General features: G+C 40.5%; 1 protein-coding gene across 5 annotated transcripts in view; it reads right to left on the bottom strand.

Annotated features, from left to right (window-relative positions):
- The window catches only part of diaph2 (diaphanous-related formin 2), a 632555-nt gene that overhangs the window by 405689 nt on the left and 205685 nt on the right, over positions 1-21181 (bottom strand). For all 5 annotated transcript variants that reach the window (XM_059651484.1, XM_059651487.1, XM_059651485.1 and 2 more), the window contains 4 exons: positions 18261-18335; positions 14184-14253; positions 11048-11184; positions 5097-5205 (listed from right to left, as the gene is read on the bottom strand). In XM_059651484.1, coding sequence (XP_059507467.1) covers positions 5097-5205; positions 11048-11184; positions 14184-14253; positions 18261-18335 — 391 coding nt within the window. The remainder of the gene's footprint in view (positions 1-5096; positions 5206-11047; positions 11185-14183; positions 14254-18260; positions 18336-21181) is intronic.

Raw genomic sequence — 21181 nt, 5'->3', positions numbered from 1 at the left:
CGCACAGATTTAATATTAAGCATACAAAAAAAGAAAAAAATGAACATATAAATATTAAAAAGAAATCAAGCACTTAGCTGAACCAACAAAAAATAACTCCTCCTGAAATACTCCAACACGCAGGTTTCAATCTGCAAATTGAAATAAAAAACTCTCTCCAGAATCCACATGTAGGCTTCTCCAAAAGCCCAGTATACAAACAATCTCTCCTTCTTCATGTATTGTTTTTATACACATTTTTCTTCAAAGATAAAAATAATTGTTCTGCAGATCAAAATTCAATAAGCAAAATTCTATTAAAAATAATTCAGTTGAAAAAGAAATTCTACTTCTTACTGACTGTAAGAAAAAAACTTGCCTTCACTCTTTTTTTAAGGCAGATATTTTTAGAAATATAAAAGTTTAAAATGAAGCTAGAGGAAAAAAAAAATTCTCCACACATTGATACTTGACAAACACATGGAGGTCCATGCCTCTCAAACCTTGATGGGAAAAGAACTTGACTTCATGTCTTTTTGCACCTATTTAGACGACAAGAATCACAAAATGATTCAAAATAAAAATCTTATGATTCTGAAATGCAAAAACCATAAGAATTGTACAAAAAATCCTGCAACTCAGGACCATCTGCAATGTCCACTCCACTCTCAGTCCACCATTTTGATCAGTTGACATGAGTCTGTTGCTGTTCAACAATAAGTCAGAGATTTATAAGTTGTGAACCAGTTGCTCTGTGCCTTCTACAACAAGTGAAAGTACCTCAAGAGGAGAAATCAAGTGGCAGCACATCCTGGTCAGCCAAAAAAATCACCTTAGTAAACCCAACAGAAAACAAGATGTCTAATTTTCAGAAATTTTAGAGGACCTGCATTCTATACATTACGTACAAATTGGGCATGATCGCAAAACCAAGAATACCAGATCTTTGTGGGTCATTCAACAAATAATCTTAATTTCAGGAGTTAAAAAATTCTAAGTCATAAAAAGTAGCACGCAGAAATATAGTCCTCATTTCTGCAGACACAAGGATAAAGAGTCTGAGGGATGAGCTAATTATTGAACCTGAACAATGATCACCAAGTGTATGAGTGCAAACTAATCAGACGAAAATGCAGAATAAATTCCCAAGTAATGCTTAAATAGCATTTCATTTGAAATTTTGCATTATTGTCATGGTCATGTTTTGCTTCTTAATGCTCTGCTCCTTCTATAATTGCTGTTACATGGCTCTCACTGATCTCTTCAAAATCTTTAAAAGGAAAAAGTGAATAAGTATCAAGTTCATTACAACTACAGACATAGACAGTTAAATATTTCAGCGATGATTCCGATGCTGCTGTGGTCATAGACTTATCCTTGGAATTAGTCCTAGTTATTAATGTGGGTTACTGGATTCATGTTCTGGTGTTGCAGCCTTAGATAGTCCAGGAGAAAATTCATTACATTTTATGTTTTATGTTTTCAGATGCTACATCTGATTTGTCCCAAAAATCAACCTGACTTTATAGATTTCATGAAGAAGAAACTGGATGTAGGCTCTGAAAGGAAAGAAAAAGATAACACAGGGAATTCCTCTTTCTATCTGTTCTACATTTCTATCTGAACAGCAGCAAGACTCTTGAAAATCAGACACCCACAAAGAAAGATATATTCAACACTATAGTACTTTGCAAGATAGAATCCTGATAAACTAAATATATGGGAAAGAAATGATGTCTATTCAAATAAAATACGAATGACTTGAGGGACAAATCAGAGATAGCAAGAGAAGGCAAGTGCCATAGTAAAGCCTTTCACTAACAAAATAGACTCTGAAAAACACTAACATACAAATAACTTGGAACGTAATATAATCTCTTCAAACTAGTGAATAGAATATGCAAAAATATTTATACATGGTGAGTGTTCATTTCTGTGTACATTTTTTGTCTCATTTTCTTTTTCAAAATGGAAGAACCAGTGATTAGAAGTTTTCAGAATTCACCTGCAAAGTGCCATCAATTCATTAAGAGATTTTTCACCCTCTCCCAATAAGCATGCTCCATTAGCCAGCCAAAAGTAATTGGTTAAGGGTACGATTTCTTTCTATGTTTTCTTCCAATGCCACTCTCAAATCAGATATTCTCAGGTCATATCAGTAATTGCCAAAAGAAGCAATTTCCTACTCTGTGAAAAATCCCAGAATTTTTACTGGTATGAGCCAATTTAATTCTGTAAAAATCATAAATTAGCAGACTTGTTCAAAGGTGAATTAAAGTAATACAAGTTTGCCATGACTTTTCTCCTCACACGGAAAAATATCCACTACATTTCAGGTCATTGTGCAGCAAAACAATGAAGTCTAAAGTTTCTAATTAAATAATAAGATGAAGGGAGGCTACTATATCGCGTATATACATATGAAGAATAGTAAGAGCGGGTCAATAATTACCTAAGAATTTAGATAATTTACAGAAAACCATTTACAGATTGACACCTCAAAATATGCCATAATACTACTAAATTTTCAGTGATAAATTATATCTACAATACTGTTGAGGAGCTTCCACGAAAACAGGTTAGCAGTAACAGTTGCAGGAGCAGAATATCAAGAAAATCAACCTAGCCATCACAATATTGTAATACTCCCAATTAACTATTAAATGGTGCAATAATCAACACCAACAAACACTAAAATATTTCTCTAACAACACAATTTGATGCAGCTTTGCACACATTTCAGAGCCAAAAGACCACTGCATTTGAAGAATTAATTTCCATCTTGAAAAACATTAAGATTATCTGTCATGCATATTTTTACTCTTCCTTTATTCTCCATAGAACGTGGGGTATGCTGGCAAGGTCAGCTTCTAATAACTTTCCCCACTACGCTGAGCCAACGGTGATGCAGTTCAAAACAGCAAGGCCATTGCAATGAGTAGTTAAGAGAGAATCAAAGCAAGGAGAAATATAGTGCCTATCTGAAAGTATATTAACAACATTTGGGTTTTACAGCAATCTAATCGTTAGTTACTTTTATTGATATTGACATATAAACATTCATGATCTGGATTGATAGCACAGGCCTTTAAATCATGTACAGCATCCGAACTAGTATACTATTGCACCTCTTAAATCACAAAACCGTATTTAGCTGTGCGCATCAGAAGCATATGTGTAGTCTCATCCTATAGTGACACACATCTTTGAGGACAGGGCCATCCGCCAAATATTTCCAATCTGCATAAAATCAAATGTCTAAACAACAAGATCAGAGGCTTGTGTTCTTCGCAACTTTTCCATATTTAAGACGAGTATAATGGAAGTTGCACTTCATATAGTATGTATTATAGAGCATTTAAGTGGGGAGATTCCAAGGTAAAAGCCAAAACCCCTCTGGGCACCCAAAATTAATGTTCATTCATGCCCTTCTAAATAGTTTGATGATTAAAAAATGTCCAAAAAAACAATTTAGTTGATTTTCAAAAAAAGCCAAACGAAGTGTATTCGAAGACTGCTGTCCAGAACATTGCATGATTCAGATACATACTAAATAATAGTAACAATAGTAATAATAATAACAGCAAACTGGGGAAGATGTGTGGGAAACACAACAATTGACAAGTTTTTCAAAACATTCCCACGAAACAGTGGTTGGGTCAGCATTGTTAAACAATGAGACACCTGAACTATATATGAAATGGTAGTCTTTCTGACCCTTTCATATGAAATTTAACAAAATTGTTCAAGCCCCAAAACAGCCAAAGTGGAAAATTGTTTGCAGTGTACTGTATGTTTGATACTTGCATAAATAATATGTCCTAGTGTGTTTGGTGATATTTCTTTTAAATTCAGTTCTCTCCACACTCTACACACTAAAAATATAAAAGCCCCAGGACTGTGGGGATGTAGAGAGAATTCTGGCACCAGCACACATTTATAAGTGGAATTTTATCAGGTGCTGAAGCCAAACACAAGTCATTTAATGCTATAAATTTTTAAGCTCGCCAACCAGCTGCTGTGAAAGGAAAATTTACTGGTTTATAATTTTCTGACAAAGGCAACAAAGACAAAGAATGAGTCCTATTTTACAAACTCTTTCATGGGAACTGACTGCCGAAGTTTAAACTCATATCAGAGAGCTAATTATCACATCGAATGAAATGCATTCCACATAAAAAGTGCAAACTGTGCAATCAAATTAACAGTGAAGCCAATATTAGGTGTTGCTACTCTAGTTTGCAGCAGTGTCAGTATTGCACTGGAGGTGGCCCAGGATAGACATGTCACCCAGGGAGTGGAAGGGGGAGTTAAAATGGTTGGCGACTGGAAGGTGTTGTCGTTTGTCACGCACAAAGTGTAAACGGTCTACAAAACAATATCCAAATGTACGCTAGAGGCGGCCACATCAGGAGCAGCAGATACAGCAGACCAAGTTGGTGGATGTACAGGCAGACCCCTGTCTGATATGAAAGGTTTGCTTTGGGCCTTGAATGGAGGTGGGGTGGGGGGGGGGGGGGGGGGGGGGGGGGAGAGAATGGAGGTTGGGGGCGTGGTGCGCAGGGATGTGTAGGGACAGGTATAGCACTTCCTGCAGTTGCAGGGAAAGGTGCCGGGTGTAGTGGTGTCAGTGGGGAGTGTGGAGCAGACGAGCGAATCACGGAGTGAGTGGTCCCTACAAAAGGCAGATAGAGGTAGGAAGGGAAATATCTCTTTGGTCGTGGGGTCCAAACCTATAATCACTACCATCTGAATGTGCAAGGCTAGCAAATACATGAGAAGATTAACAACTGCAAATTCCCTTTCAAACCACTCACCATCTTGACTTATATCAACATTAATTCAGTGTCACCGGATCAAAATCCAGCAGCATTGTGGATTTACACCAAATGGACTGCAGCGGTTTAATACGGCAGCTCAACACCACCTTCTAAAGGGCAGCTAGGGACAGGCAATAAATCCCATCTCCAATCAATGAACAAATAATGAAACAAAATGTAAGCATTGACTCACAAAATTACTATTTCAAGCAAATCCAAAGGCAAAGCATACAACTCACATGTATGCTTATTTTTAATGCTTTCAATGAACAGAGATAAAGACCAACAGACATTCACCTGCAATTGAAGTGCTTCATGATTGTCCAATCCCTCGACAATGGGTGCAAATCGTTCTCTGTTATTTTGCTCCGCAGCTGTGGTTATGGCTTCCAAAATTTTATCAAGGCTAAAATATTGTAGAAAAAGTCTTACAGCATGTTGCAGAACCACTTTTTCTTTTAATTCTTCTTTAAATATAATCAAGTTTAAAATAAATAGGTACGTTGCTATAGTTAAACTGAACTTATGAAAAGAAAGAAAATCTATTTCATATTAAAATAGTAATTCTTACATAAATGTGACACTTAAATATCAGTGAAAATACTATAATGCCTGCCAAGTTCAGTCAGCAATAATAACATAATACAGACAGCAAATTGCTTCCTACAGTCAGCTGAGGGATTAACACGAATTTAAATTTAGTGAACACATTCTAAAACATATGCAGATTTCAACAGAACAGGGTAGAACGGGTTTTTAAGTGTTCCATTAAAGATTACTAATTCTATTAGAAGGCTTTGTTTTCTTATCAAGTTCTATAATTTTCATTTCCCACATAATCAATATAAATATTTGCTCTCACTGAAACTCAACTGTTCCATCATAAAATTTCTATGTCCCATTCCTAGTTTGAATTGAAAGGCAGAACAAAAACAAAATCACTTCACAATAAACTAAAAACTTCAAGTCAGACTCATTTAAAGTGAGACAATATCCAATATTAGGAGTGGATGCAGTGGCGCAGTGGATAGTGTCCCTACCCCTGAATTGTGAGACTTGAATTCAAGTTCCAACTGTTCCAATAGTGTGTAATAACATCTCTAAACAGGTTGATTAGAGAAACAGGTTAAACAGACAAAAAAAAATTGACTGTTCGGAGATCTCTTACGGTGCTGCAATGGCGCTGTATCTCAGAGCCAGGAGGCCTGGGTGCAAGTCCCAACTGCTCCAAATATTATAAGAGCATCTCTTTGAAGAGTTTTGATCAGAAAATTTCAATCCACTATGAGGAATGCTCTTGTGGTGCAATGTCTCTACCTCTGAGCCAGGAGGCCCACGTTCAACTCCCACCTGCTCCAGACATGCATCATAATGCATTCAAGCAGGTTGATTTTTTAAAAATCGGTTTGTTTGTTTCAGCTTTCAAATTTCTTTCTGTTGATAGAAAAAACATCTATGCAGAGTCAGTTAGGCAGGCAGCTACTTATGGATCAGATTAATGGGACAGCATGGGTTTCGATCCCTGGCTGAGGTGGATGTGAGAGATGTGACTACATCTGCTCTTTGCCTTAGCTGCAAGTAAATAAGCACAGCACTTCACTGTGGTTTGGTAAATAATCATCATGGATGTGCCTTTGGGCAGAAGACAAGGTGAAACAAGTAAATGTTAATAGGATAGGTCCAGCGGAGGGCGACAGCAAGGGTGAGGCATCATTTCAGCAGCAGTCACCTCCACTAAACAGCAGATCATCTGGCAACAACTCCCATGATCAGCAGGAGGAAGAGCATCCAGCAAAGGGTGACAGCAAGGGAGAGGCATTATTTCAGCGCATACATCAGAGCCTGAAAGCAGTCACATCCAATGAAGAGCAGATCATTGTGGGCTTGGTATCAAATACTTCTTAAGCCCCAAACATCACATCAATGTAGTCCTTCCCGCCCTTCTTTCTCCTCTAACCAAAGAAGGCGTTAAAGAGACGTGCTAATTTGCTGGTAACAGAGTGAGCAGTTAGACATTTGCATGATAGGCTTCGGTGAGCAGCAGCTCAGCAAAAACTACAGGTAAGGTCAGGTCAATTCCTTTTAACTTTCCTCTTAATCTTAGAGCAGTTGAGAAGGCAGTTAGGGCAGTGGTATGCTCCTCCTGCAGGATGTGGGAGACCTCCATTGTACCTGATGACTACATCTGTAGTAAGGGCACCCAGCTGTAGCTCCTGGAAAACCATGTTAGGGAGCTGGAGCCGGACACACACAAGATTATCTGAAATGCTGAGTGCATCTGATTAGAGATTCAGTGGTTACATCTAAGATGCAGGTTGAGAGTAGCTGGGTGGCCACCAGGAAAGGCAAAGTGAGTAGGCAGAGAGTGCAAGAATGCCCTATGGCCATTCCCCTCAAAAACAAGTATGTCATTTTGGATCCTGTTGGGGGTGGGTGAAACGACCGACAGGCTGGTGGCACCACAACTGACTCTGGGGCACAGTGGGAAAGGGTAAAGGTGAATAGGACCTTAGTGATAGGCAACTTGATAGCTAAGGGGGGAGACAGGAGATTCTGTGGCCATAAACAGGAGTCCAGGATGGTATGTGGCTTCCCAGGTGCCAGGATCCAGGTTGTCTCACAGCGGCTACAGAACATTCTCAACAGGCAGGGTGAGCAGCCAGAAGTCATTGTGCACATTAGCACAAATGACATCGGTAGAAACCGGCATGAGGTCCTGCAGAGCGATTATAGAGAGCTAGGAAAGAAGTTAAAAACCAGGGCCTTGACAGTGTTAATCTCCAGATTATTTCCAGTGCCACATGTTAGTGAGGTTAAGAACAAGAGGACATGGCAGGTGAATGCATGGCTAAAGAGCTGGTGCATGGGGCAGGGATTCAGACTCCTGGATCATTAGGATCTTTTCTGGGGCGGAGGTGACCTGTTCAAGAGGGACGGGTTGCAGCTGAACTGGAGGAAAAATTGCTAGTGCTACAAGGGAGGGTTTAAACTCGGTTGGCAGGGGGGTGGGATTCAAAACAGCAGGGAAGCAAGTGCGAGGCTAGGAAAGAAGATACAGTGTGCAGAAATAGCAAGTTGAAGAGACAGGTCAGGATGGAACAGGACAAGGAGCAAGGAATGCCCATTGGATTCATTTGCATCTACTTCAATGCAACAGGGCTGACAGGTAAGGCCGATGAACTCAGGGTATGGATAGGTACATGTGACTGGGCTATTACAGCCATTCCAGAAATAAGGCTAAGGGAGGGACAGGATTGGCAGCTTAACGTGCCTGGATACAGATGCTTTAGACAGGTCAGAGGTGGAGGAAAGAGGGAAGGGGGAGTTGTGTTTTTGATTTAAGTAGAGTACCACAGTAGAAATCAGAGATGAAATAACTGAGTGATCATTCAGTGAGGCTGTGTGTGTGGAGCTAAGAAATAAGGAGGAGATGGTGATGTTATTGGGTCGTACTACAGACCCCTAAATAGTCAACTGGAATTAGAGGAACAAATATGCAGGGAGACTCGCAGGAGAAGTAAGGTTGTCATAAAGGAGGATTTCAATTTTCCTAACATAGCCTGGGACTACCATAATGTTAAGGGCTTAGATGGGATGGAATCTGTAAAATATGTTCAGCAAAGTTCCCTATAGTATAAAGAGGGGCCTACACAAGAAGCGGCAAAACTTGACCTACTCTTGGGAAATAGGGAAGGACAGTTGACTAAGGTGACAGTGGGGCAGCACTTCAGGACCAGTCACCATAATTCTATTAATTTTAAAATAGTTATGGAAAGAGGCAAAACTGGTCCACAGGTTCAAGTTCTAAATTGGGGCAAGGCGAATTTCGATGGAATTAGACAGGAGCTTGCAGGGGTTGACCAGAATAGTTTGTTTGCAGGCAAAGGGACCTCTGGCAAATGGGAGGCCTTTCAATGTGTGATAGCTAGAGTTTAAGGTCTATATGTTCCTGTGAGGGTGAAGGGGAAGGTTGGCAGGAGTAGGGAACGCTGGATGACAAGAGATTTTGAAGCTGTGACTAGAAAAAAAATAGGAGGCCTGCTCAGGGATAGGCAGCTGGGATCAAGGGAATCCCTGGAGGTATACAGGGGATATTGGAGTTCACTGAAGATGATGATCAGGAGGGCAAAAAGGAGGCATGAGATAGCTTTGGCTGAGAAGATTAGGGTGAATCCAAAAAGACTCTTTAAGTATGTTAAAAGAAAAGTAATATCTAGAGACAGAATAGGACCCTTCAAGGCCCACAGTGACATGTATGTGTATAACCACAAGAGATGTGCGAGCCCCTCATTGAATACTTCTCCTCTATGTTTACCATGGAAGAAAGACAAGACGACTTGGGAACTTGGGGAAGTTAGTGGCAATATCCTGGGGACAGTTCATATCACAGTTCAGGTGGTGTTGGAGGTATTAGAATGTATGAAGGTAGATAAATATCCTGGTCCTGAACAGACATATCCAAGAACCCTGCAAGAGGCTATGGAAGAAATTGCGGGACCCTGACTGATGTATTTGCATCATCATTAGCCATGGACGAAGTGCCGGAAGACTGGATGGTAGCGAATGTTTTCCACTAAGCAAGAGGGCCTGCAAAGTAAAACCTGGGAATTATAGACGAGTAAACGTAATATCTGTGATAGGTAAGTTACTTGAAAAGATTCTGAAGGATAAAATATGTATATATTTGGAAGGTCAGACTGGGAGTAGTCAGCATGGCTTTGTGCATGGGAGGTCATGCCTCACAAATTTGTTACAGTTCTCTGATGAAGTGACCAAGAAGGTGTTTGAATGCAGGGCAGTAGACGTGGTCTGTATGGATTTCAGTAAGACCTTTGATAAGGTTCCACATGGTAGGCTAGTCTGGAAGATTAGATCACATGGAATCCAGGGAGAAATGATAAATTGGCTTAATGGTAGAAAGGAGAGGGTAATACTAGAAGGATGCTTATCTGACTGGAGGCCTAAGACTAGTGTTGTGTCTCAGGGGTCGGGACTGGGCCCAGTGCCATTTGTTACCTATGTCAGGTAACAACAGGTTGGTAACCTGTAGTTACCAATGATTTGGATGAGAATACACAAGGCATGATTAGTAAGTTTGCAGACGACACTAAAATAGGCAGTATCATGGACAATGAAAAAGGTTATCAGAAATTGCAGCTGGATCTTGATCAGCTGGGGAAGTTAGCCGAGAATTGGCAAATGAAGTTTAATATAGCTCAGTGTGAGAAGTTGTATTTTGGAAAGTTAAACCCAGGTAGGAGTTTCATGGTAAATACTAGGGCCTTAAGGAGTGTAATGGAACAGAGGGACCTTGGAATTCAGGTGCACAATTCTCTGAAAGCAGAATAAAAGATAGACACGGCAGTGAAGAAGGCTTTTGACACACTGGCCTTCGTCGGTCAGAGTACTGAGTATAGAAGTTTGGAAGTTATTTTGCAGTTGTACAGAACATTGGTGAGGCCGCACTTGGAGTACTGTGTTCAGTTTTGGCCACTTTTCTATAGGAAGAACGTTATTAAATGAGAAAGCGTGCAGAAGAAATTTACAAGGATGTTGCCAGGACTCAAGAGACTGAGTTATAGGAAGAGGTTCGACAAGCTAGGACTTTTTTCTTTACAGCGTAGGAGAATTGAGGGGGGATCTTATGGAAGTGTATAAGATCATGAGTGGCATGGATAGGGTGAATGCACTCAGTTATTTTCCCAGGGTTGGGGAATCAAGGACTAGAGGCCAACAGGGAGGAGAGGAAAGAATACATGGGAACCTAAGGGGCAACTTTTTTTTTTACACAGAGGGTGGTCACATATGGAATGAGCTGCCAGTGGAAATGGTTGAGGCAGGTGCTTTAACAACATGTAAAAGGCATTTGGACAAATACGTGGATAGGAAAGGTTTCGAAGGATATGGGCCAAGTACAGGGAAATGGCTTGGCATGGATGAACATTTTCGTCAGCACAGACTGGTTTGAGCCAAAGGGCCTGTCTCTGTGCTGTAGGACTCTATAACTCTATGTCTATGACTCTGAAAATTCATTTAAATTTTGTTCTTCAGAACTCAGCAAATCAATTTTTTCTAACATGCCTTCCTTCTTCTCCCTGATGTCATTAAAAAAAACAGCATAATGAGCAACAAATAAAAAGTATTTAAAAAGGAAAGGATAATGGCATTTTCAGAAGCAAGTGCTGAACACCTTAAACAAACTAACAGTTGATGCATTTGTATGGAAAACAGGTATATGTTTAACTTACATATTTTCTTCTCCGACAATGCAAATTGCAGACAGAATTTTAACAATTTCTATCATCATGTTTGTTTGTTTTGGGTCAATTGCTCTTGCCAGTAACAACAGGCTCCTTTCATCGCCAAGAATTCTTTGCAATCCAAACTATGTAGCAAATAGATAGGTTATAGGTTAAGATGATGATTTTTCAAATATGATACTGTAATGCTTTTTTAAATGTCTAACCGTAACATTCACATAAGGAACTCTAGCCAGATACAACTTGACCAATAAGAAATGTAACCTTCCGTCCTGTGGCCCAATTTTATTATATATAGCAAGGTTGACTCAAATATCTCTTTGCCAGGATAACTTGTTTGTTCATTACCTTACCTAGAGCTGGATTTTTCTTTTCAGTCCCATGAGTGGCTGCTCACAGCAATAAATCTGTCTTAATCTAAGCCACCAACATCTATTCAGCTGCAATATGAGCTCACACCCAATTCCATCCCTCACCAATGCCAACATTGGCAATCATTCTCTTTGCTGATACCATCTCTTTAGTGTGTCTATGGCACAGCTGGCTCATGATTCCAGTCAGAGCTGGTTGAACTGTCTTGTTCCCCTTACATGTCCTGCTGTTACTTACAGTTTACAGAAGATTGCCATCTTTAATACTGACATGATCATCATGTGCATCACACTCCTTAAAAGAATCAATTTCAGAGACAAGATCCCATGATGAAAGATAAAGTCTATTTTCTGCTGGCTCACTGGCACGATGGACATTATTGTATTGTTTTCACTGCTGATTCTTCAACAAAATTTGAAATTTTAAAATTGCTTCATTCAAAATGAGCAAGATCATACTAAATCTACTATAATCTGAATCTACAGGGACACCATATTCATAACCCCTTTAAGGTTATTTTGCTACAATAAATTGGTGTATTTCTGGAGTGATACCTCTCTCTCCAACTTGAGATTTCTTGAAGCTCTCCAATCTGCAGCCAGAGACCCACCTGGCCGCAGACCATCTGCCAAACCTGTCATTCACCAGTATCCTCCCTGGGACCCTGCACAAGCTACCAATGCCTCCCACACAAAATTGAGTTAGTCACTGCCAGGTTTAGCAACCCTCAAATATGGGGCATCATCTCATTCTGAACCTGGCAGCTTCCCTCCTCTGATTCCTCACGTGCTAACATAGGTCGAAATTAGTAGCTGCCCTGGTCTGCTGGGCACCAAACTATACCCCTTTGGGAGGCACAAGATTAGTGTGAGCTTGACGCACCCTCTGAAGTGCAAGACACTACCAAGCTCAGCAACTCGTCTCTCCTCTCTTTCTTGCCACCTAACTCTCCTATCAATCCCTCACTACCTCTCGCTCTTCCTGTACACTGATGCTCACAAGGCAGCAGCCACTGCTAAGCTCAGCAGCCCTCCAAGGAAACAAGGTGTACAGCTGGACGAACACAGCAGGACAAGCAGCATCTTAGGAGCAGGAAAGCTGATGTTTCGGGCCTGGACCCTTCATCAGAAATTTCTGAAGAAGGGTCTAGGCCTGAAACGTCAGCTTTCCTGTTCCTAAGATGCTGCTTGGCCTGTTGTGTTCATCCAGCTCTACACCTTGTTATCTCGGATTCTCCAGCATCTGCAGTTTCTATTATCTCAGCAGCACTCTGCCCATCAGATTTCAAACCCTGACCAGCAGAACAATACAGGAGAGCTGCAGAATTCCATCTGCATAAGACAGGCCATCATCACAACCTGGACAAAGACTTCCTGTGCACGTCACCAACTATTAGTTTTAATCTGATACAGAAATGCCACAGTACTGGCTAGTAACCTGTTGAGAAATGTAGCCAGGAATGAGCAATCAACTCAGAAAACAGCCCCACACCACAATCCCCTAAGTACTCTCACCAAAACCAGGCAGAAGCCCCTGATCTCTCTTCTAAGAGGATCCACTGCAGGGGGTACTTTAAAGAAAATGTTACATGCAGCTTCTTCGTTTGCTTAAATGGCTGTGGGAACACAATAATATTTGGACCTAAATGTACTAGATATACTCGAGCTCCATTTTAAGGTAAACAAGCACACCAGATCAGTACATATCATTCACAAGTTTTATTGTCTTCCTTCTGGAATGAACAGTTACTTTACTAACCAAAGTAGGAATTTGACATTTAAAATATTATATTTCCATTTCGAGGGAAGGACCAACAGAACCTAGTTCCAATTTTAACATCGATTCCTATGGGAAATCCCACATAGAGTTGGGATTTTCAGAAATGCATCCCTAACATAGATGAGCACATCTGGTAGTTAGATGCCCGGAGGCTCGAGTCCTATCAACGTCATTAGATTAAATGCAATAGTATCTTGTTCAAATCCAGTGCATTAGAAAGAATGCATTACGTTCTGGATCCTACCTATCTCCAACATTGCTCAATGATTTCTGCATTGAACTTAAGCATTTTTCCCAAGCAAGTACTCCACACAATCTCAAACTGTGGTGTGTTCCTCCTCTGTATACAAAATCACAAATCTCTCTGCAAATTCTTGTCAAACTACATGGACTTAGTGACCTACTGAATCAACTTAAAAATGTTAGCCTTCAACAGCTCCTGAAATCTATCCCTATTTACTCAAAGATCTTCACACTTCCTTAATGTGTTCTATACTCTCTGCTGCTCTGACTTCAAATCACAACTTTAGTCCAACTTCAATCATTCCATTGTCTATGGTCATTCAGTTTCAGAAGTTAATTTCAAACTAACACTGTAAAACTTTTTGCTTCACAGTACATTATTAACGTGTTGACCTTGCAACACGTAATGCCTAGTACTACACTCAGACGCTTAGTGTTAGTAGCTCCTTTAAGACAGATTTTACAATATTTTGTGATATAAGATGGATATTGTATGAAGTAACATATTACAGCATCCAAAATAGCAAACTTAATGATCAGCTAAATATTGATTAACATTAGATTTTCATGAATATCTCTGACAGATACATGTCTCATGGAAGTGAATTTCTATATTAGACATGTAACTCATTTCATTCAGGAATAGTGATTGTGACTAAAGGTAAAATTCCCAATCCTGAAACAGAATTATGTCTCTTACATGTTATTTTGATGAAAATAAAGGTCTTACCTTGTTGTTCATAAATGCCTTTAGACATTGGATAAGCTTATGTTGGTTTTTCTTGTCAATCATTTCTTGTCTACAGTAAAAGAAATGCAGGGATAGATATCTATTCTTCAAACACCAGTTGTCATACTTCAATAAAATTTGAATGAAGTACATGTTTTGAACCACAAATTTGTTTTAAATCTTTGATGGCTATGCAAAACATTCATACAGACAAATCCCATTAACTTAAAGATTACTTGTCAGTTGTCTAAGGATACACACATAGTCATTATTTATTATTCTTCAAATAATTAAAAATTTTAATTATGATTTGGTTAGGCTAGGTTGGAAGCCTTTTTTAAAAACTATATTTTTTTATCAAGCATGTACTTACCATGACAAACTTATACTGGGTATGGGTCTTGTAACTAAGAAAGACTAGTAAGCTTTAGATTAACTTTTCCAAACTGTATATAATTGTAATCGGCTTGGGTGTCAATTAAAGTTAAAGTGCGTCCGAAAATCTTACTCATTCATCAGGATAAAAGGTAAGTGTTCTGAGGAGAATTGTGCAGAATGACCTGCAACCCAGAGTGCAACATACATGTATTACTAAAATATTTAAATGCTTTGGTGCACTCCATTCAAAATGGAAACAGGGGGCAGGAAGCAGGAATTGAAGCAAGAAGTCTGAGCATCTCAAAGGAACACAATGCTGCAGAGTGAAAAAGATGTCTCAAGAATTTCAGATCCTTTTTTCATGAAACCTGACACAATAAGAAAACATTGAATCTATTACATTAGTAATCCATAATGTCTTCAGTAAAACCAGAACATGTTTCCTTGCACAGGAGTGAATGTGGCAGACAGTCAGAGAAAAGAGAGACAGAAAGAAACAGAAGGAAGGAGAAAGAAACTAAGTTGGAAAGGAAACTGAATTTGCTCCTGTGCTTCACGTGAAGAACGGCAGACAGAAGCAGCAAGCAACAGAAGGAAACATTAGATCTGTACTCAAGCATCCAGTACATGGTAGAATAGAGGGAAAAATACTAAGTTTGAAATACATCGGGAATCAAATCCACCATTTTTGAAAGAGTACCTAATTGTATATTGTGACTATACGTGGTGAAGGCTGAATAACTGGTCAGACTATTATCTGAATATTCATCACATAGGTTTATAAACATCTTCAGTTTTTATTATTTATCAATATGCAGGTGGATTTGGAAAATCATGTTGGTAGTGGATTACAAGCAAAGGAGTTTGTGGAATGTCTATGAGATAGCTTTTTAGAGGAGCTCATGGTGGACCCCACAAAGGAACAGGCAATACTGGATTTGGTGTTGTGTAATGAAGCAGACTTAATAAGCGAGCTCAAGGTAAAGGAACTCTTAGGTGGCAGTGATTATATGATGATAGAATTTACTCTGCAATTTGAGAGGGAGAAGATAGAATCAGAGATAAGGATCTTACAGCTGAAAAAAGGCAACTACAGAGGTATGAGGGAGTAACTGGGCAGAATTGACTAGAAGAGGAGCCAAGCAGGAAAGACAGTAGAACAGCAATGGCAGGAGTTTCTAGGAGTAATTCAGGAGACACAGCAAAAAATTCATCCCTAGCAAAAAGCAGCATGGTACAGGGAGGATGAGGCAACCATGGCTGACTAAGGAAGTCAGGGATAGCATAATAACAAAAGAGAAGGCATATAAGGTTTGTTTTCAAACATTTCATCACCATTCTACGTAACATCATCAGTGAGCCTCTGGTGAAGCGCTGGTGTTATATCCCGCTTTCTATTCAACCGCATTCCAACCGGAACTCCATCAACAAACACATTGATTTGGAGCTCATATACCATCCCCTGAGAAAAAGAATAGGAAATGACATCACCAACATAGGAAATGATGTCACCAACCCAAGGAAACCTAAACAGATAAATAGAAAGTGGGGCATAACACCAGCGCTTCACCGGAAGCTCACTGATGATGTTACCTAGAATGGTGATGAAAATGAACCTGCTAGCTCAGCGAGCAAACTCACATCCAGAACCTCAACCTGAGCTACAAATCTTCTCAAAACTCGCTAGAAAGCATACAATGTGGCGAAGGGCGGTGGGAAACCAGAGGACTCGGAAGCTTACAAAGATCAACAGAGGGCAACAAAAAAAGGAATAAGGATAGACAAGATTAAATATGACAGTAAACTAGCCAGTAATATAAATGAAGACTGCAAGAGCTTCTTTATATATCTAAAGGGCAAAAGAGAGGCAAATGTAGAAATTAGACCACTGGAAAATGACGGCGGATAGATGGTAGTGGGGAACAGGGAAACGGCTGAGGAACTGAATAATTACTTCAGTCTTCACAGTAGAAGACACGACGAATATCCCAAAAATTCAAGACAGTTGGGGGAAAATCCGAGTATTGTAGCCATCACCAAGGAAAAGATGGAAGTAAAACTGATTGGGCTGAAGGTGGACAAATAACCTGGACCAGATGGACTACACCCCAGAGTTCTAAAAGAGATAGCTGAAGAGATAGTAGAATCATTAGTGATTCCTGAAGGATCACCACTAGAGTCAGAGAGGGTCCCAGAGGACTGGAAAATGGCGAATGTGGCACCCCTGTTTAAAAAGGGAATAAGGCAAAAGATAGAAAATTACGGGCTGATTAGCATAACCTCAGTTGTGGGTAAAATTTTGGAGTCCATTGTAAAGGATGAAATTGCTGCATATTTGCTAGTGTACAGTGAAATAGGGCAAGGTCAGCATGGTTTCTTCGAGGGGAGGTCATGCCTGACAAATCTGCTAGAATTATTCGAGGAAGTAACAAGCCGGGTAGACCAAGGACAGCCAATGAATGTTATCTACCTGGACCTCAAAATGGCCTTTGATAAGGTGCCACTCAGGGGGCTGCTGAGTAAGACACGGAGTCATAGGCAGGGCTACCATGGATAGAGATTGGCTGTCTGGCAGGAAGCAGAGAGTAGGGATAAAGGGATCTTTCTCAGGATGGCAGCCAGTGACAAGAGGTGTTCCGCAAGGATCAATGCTGGGACCACAACTTTTCACTTCTATACATTAATGATCCAGATGAAGGAACTGTGGGCATTCTGGCTAAGCTGGCAGACAATATAAAGAGAGGGGAAAGGGCAGGTAGCATTGAGGTGGTGGCGAGGCTGCAGAAGGGCTTGAACAGGTTAGGTGAGTGGGCAAAGAAGTGGCAAATGGAGTACAATGTGAGAAAGGGTGAGGTCATGCACTTTGGTAAAAAGAATAAAAGCATGCACAACTTTCTAAATGGGGAGAAAATTCAGAAGTCTCTAGTGCAAAGAGACTTGGGAGTTCTAGTCCAGGATTCTCTCAAGATAAGTTTGCAGGTTGACACAGTAGTCAGAAAGACAAATGGAATGTTGTCATTTATTTTGCGAGGACTTGAATATAAAAGCAGGGATGTGCTACTGAGGCTTTATAAGGCTCTGGTAAGGCCACATTTGGAGCATTGCATGCAGTTTTGGGCCCCATATCTCAGGAAGGATGTACTGGCCCTGGAGTAATTCAGAGGAGATTCACGAGAATGGTCCCAGGAATGGAAAGCTTAACATATGAGGAACGTTTGAAGACTCTGGGACGATACTTACTGGAGTTTAGGCTGATGAAGGGAGATCTAATTGAAATTTACAGAATACTTAATGGCCTGGACAAAGTGGATGTTGGGAAGATGCTTCAATTGGTAGGAGAGCCTGGGACCCAAGGGCACAGCCTTAGAGTAAAGGGAAGGCCTTTTATAATGGAGAGAAGGCGAAATTACTTCAACCAGAGAGTGGTGAATCTATGCAATTCGCTGCCACGGAAGGTTGTGGAGGCCGGGTCATTGAGTACATTTAAGACTGAGATAGTTAGGTTCTTGATTATCAGGGGAATCAAGGGTTACAGGGAGAAAGCAAGAGAATGGGGTTGAGGAACTTTTCGGCCATGATTGAATGGCAGAGCAGACAATAGGCCAAATGCCTAATTTGTGTATTATGGTCTTATTTAGTCACTAACTCTCTTCCACCTCATCCTGTGTCTTTAAATTTAAAGAACTAGTTCTGACTTACTGTTTTTTGTCCAATAGTTTCTCCAAAGCATCAAGCATGAGACCAAGTCCTTCATGACCAAAGTTATTAACCCAGCTGAAAAACAAAACATGTAATAATTACATTTATACTATATTTTTTAAAAAAGAAAGTAGAAGATTATGACAAAACATAATCAATGATCCATAAACAGATATGTTGTAAAATTCTACAATCACGCATGTATATACTACTTTGGCAGAATTGGTAATTGCCTCAACTGCTAAATACAAATGTATGCAATTAGGCCAAAACTTTACGATGTATGAAGTAAAAATGATTAAGACTACATCAAGAGTAAAATAATTATACTAATAAATTCTGAAAAGACTGTTTTTATTTTTCATCTTATTTTATAAATTTCACATTACAGTTTTAAGAAAACAACATAAATAAATGGCCTTAAGCTATGTTTCTTGAGAATTTGATTTTCAATTCTTACAATTTATTTTCCCCGGTCTTTCAAATGAGTCGTTTCCGTCCAATCATTTCCCATTTTCTTCCATTAAATTAATTAAGAATCAGTTAAATTCAAAGTTAGTTTTGACATACATATCCCTGTAAACTAGTAATACTACGGTTTATTCTGCTCCTCGTGAAAAGATTGACAAACAATAGTGTTCCTAATGAAATACGATATGAATTATTTGCAGTTAGCCACGCTCACTCAAGTTTCAATTAACCTTTATCGCAGCAAGTTGCTTTTTGGAGTCTAAACAGGACAGCCTATTCTGATAGCAAAACTATCAGATCAATGGGCACTTTACTAAATTATGTCAGCATATAGAATTATTTACAACTTCAAACATAAATTCTTAAGACCAAAAAAACGAAAAATACTAAACCGGGTAATATTTAGATATGAGAGATTATCAGCATGACAGTGGAGAGTCGGCAATTTATAGGTAGCCAGGTTTCTAGAAAAAAAGTATTTGATTTCCGGCCTGGATGGCGCAACTCCAATTATCCCCCTAACAAATTAAAAGTTTCTCCATATCAAATAATTTTAACGTTATAAACACTTCAGTCGTTCACTTCTAAATCTCCCGCACTCGGAGGATTACAAATCAAATTTATGTCACCTTTACTTCTAAGTTAACCCTCCAAGTACCAGCTGTGTCTCAGGACTTCTCTGAATTCCCAGCATATTTGCCACGGAACATGCCCTCTGAAGCACAATTACCCAGTGTTCTGAAGAAGTCTTACCTCTGAGTTAGATTCAGAGATGTTGGAGGGTTCCAACATACTTACCTTAATAATGAGCCAGCAAATGTCAAATGCATTAAAACCTGCTCAGTCACACTGATCCCGCAACCCTCTCACACTGGTACCTCAGCCGGCCAAATCTCAAATGCCCATACCTCCTCAACTAGAACCTTAATTATTGGCACCTAACAAAGTTAAATTCAATGGGAATCACTGCATATTTCTTTCAGTTTCATTTGCAGAATCATGCCTCAGTAACAGTTTTCCTATCGCTACCACATAGCTTGGGTCTTATTAATACTGTAAAGCTAGATGTTTTACAAAGCATGAGCAAATACAACATGTGTATTATTCAAATAGAAAGACAATATCGATTACTAATATTAAAATCCAAACATTTCAATATTCATGATATAGAATCTTCAAATTGGTATTCAAACCACTGCAAAGTAACAGAAAGAAGCCAAAGCAAGCTATTCAGACCATTTTGATCAGAGATAATGTGAACTGCAGATGCTGGAGAATCCAAGATAACAAAGTGTGAAGCTGGATGAACACAACAGGCCAAACAGCATCTCAGGAGCACAAAAGCTGATGTTTCAGGCCTAGACCCTTCATCAGACAGGGGGATGGAGACAGGGTTCTGAAATAAATAGGGAGAGAAGGGGAGGCGGACCAAAGATCGATAGAGAAGATAGGTGGAGAGGAGAGTATAGGTGGGGAGGGGATAGGTCAGTCCAGGGAGGACGGACAGGTCATGGAGGCGGGATGAGGTTGGTAGGTGGGAACTGGAGGTGCAGCTAGACGTGGGAGGAGGGGACAGGTGAGAGGAAGAACAGGTTAGGGAGGCGGGGACGAGCTGCGCTGGTTTTGGGATGCAGTGGGGGAGGGGGAGATTTTGAAGCTTGTGAAGTCCACATTGATACCATTGTAACCATGTAACAGAGGAAGAGGTGGGGTTATTGATGACTCTATCGGGGCCGATTCTTGCTCCCAAGAGGAGCTCAAACAGTTCATCCGCTTTACTAACACCTTCCACCCCAACCTCAAGTTCACCGGGGTCATCTCCAACACATCCCTCACCTTCCTGGACCTCTCTGTCTCCAGCTCAGGCAACCAGCTAGAAACTGATGTCCACTTCAAGCCAACCGACTGCCACAGCCACCTAGAATACACATCCTCCCACCCACCCCCTGCAAAAATTCCATCCCCTATTCCCAATTCCTTCGCCTCCGCCGCACCTTGTCCCAGGACGAGGCATTCCACTCCCGCACATCTGAAATGTCTGCGTTCTTCGAGGACTGCAACGCCGCCCCCACCCCCGCAACAGTGGTCGAGAATGTCCTTGACCGTGTCTCATGCATTTCCTGCAACACATCCCTCACACCCCGCCCCCGCCACAACCGCCCAAACAGGATTCGCCTCGTCCTCACATACCATCCCACCAACCTCCGGATACAACACATCATCCTCTGACACTTCTGCCATCTGCAATCCGGCCCCACCACCCAAGACATTTTTCCATCCCCACCCTTGTCTGCCTTCCGGAGAGACCTCTCTCTCCGTGACTCCCTTGTCCGCTCCACACTCCCCTCCAACCCCACCACACCCGGCACCTTCCCCTGTAACTGTTTGTGCTACACTTGCGCCCACACCTCCTCCCTCACCCCCATCCCAGGCCCCAAGCTGACTTTCCA

The sequence above is a fragment of the Stegostoma tigrinum genome, chromosome 15 (genome assembly GCF_030684315.1).
Source record: "Stegostoma tigrinum isolate sSteTig4 chromosome 15, sSteTig4.hap1, whole genome shotgun sequence".
Taxonomy (NCBI): domain Eukaryota; kingdom Metazoa; phylum Chordata; class Chondrichthyes; order Orectolobiformes; family Stegostomatidae; genus Stegostoma; species Stegostoma tigrinum.
Note: the sequence above shows the minus strand (reverse complement) of the source record. Positions and strands in the feature narration are given on the sequence as shown.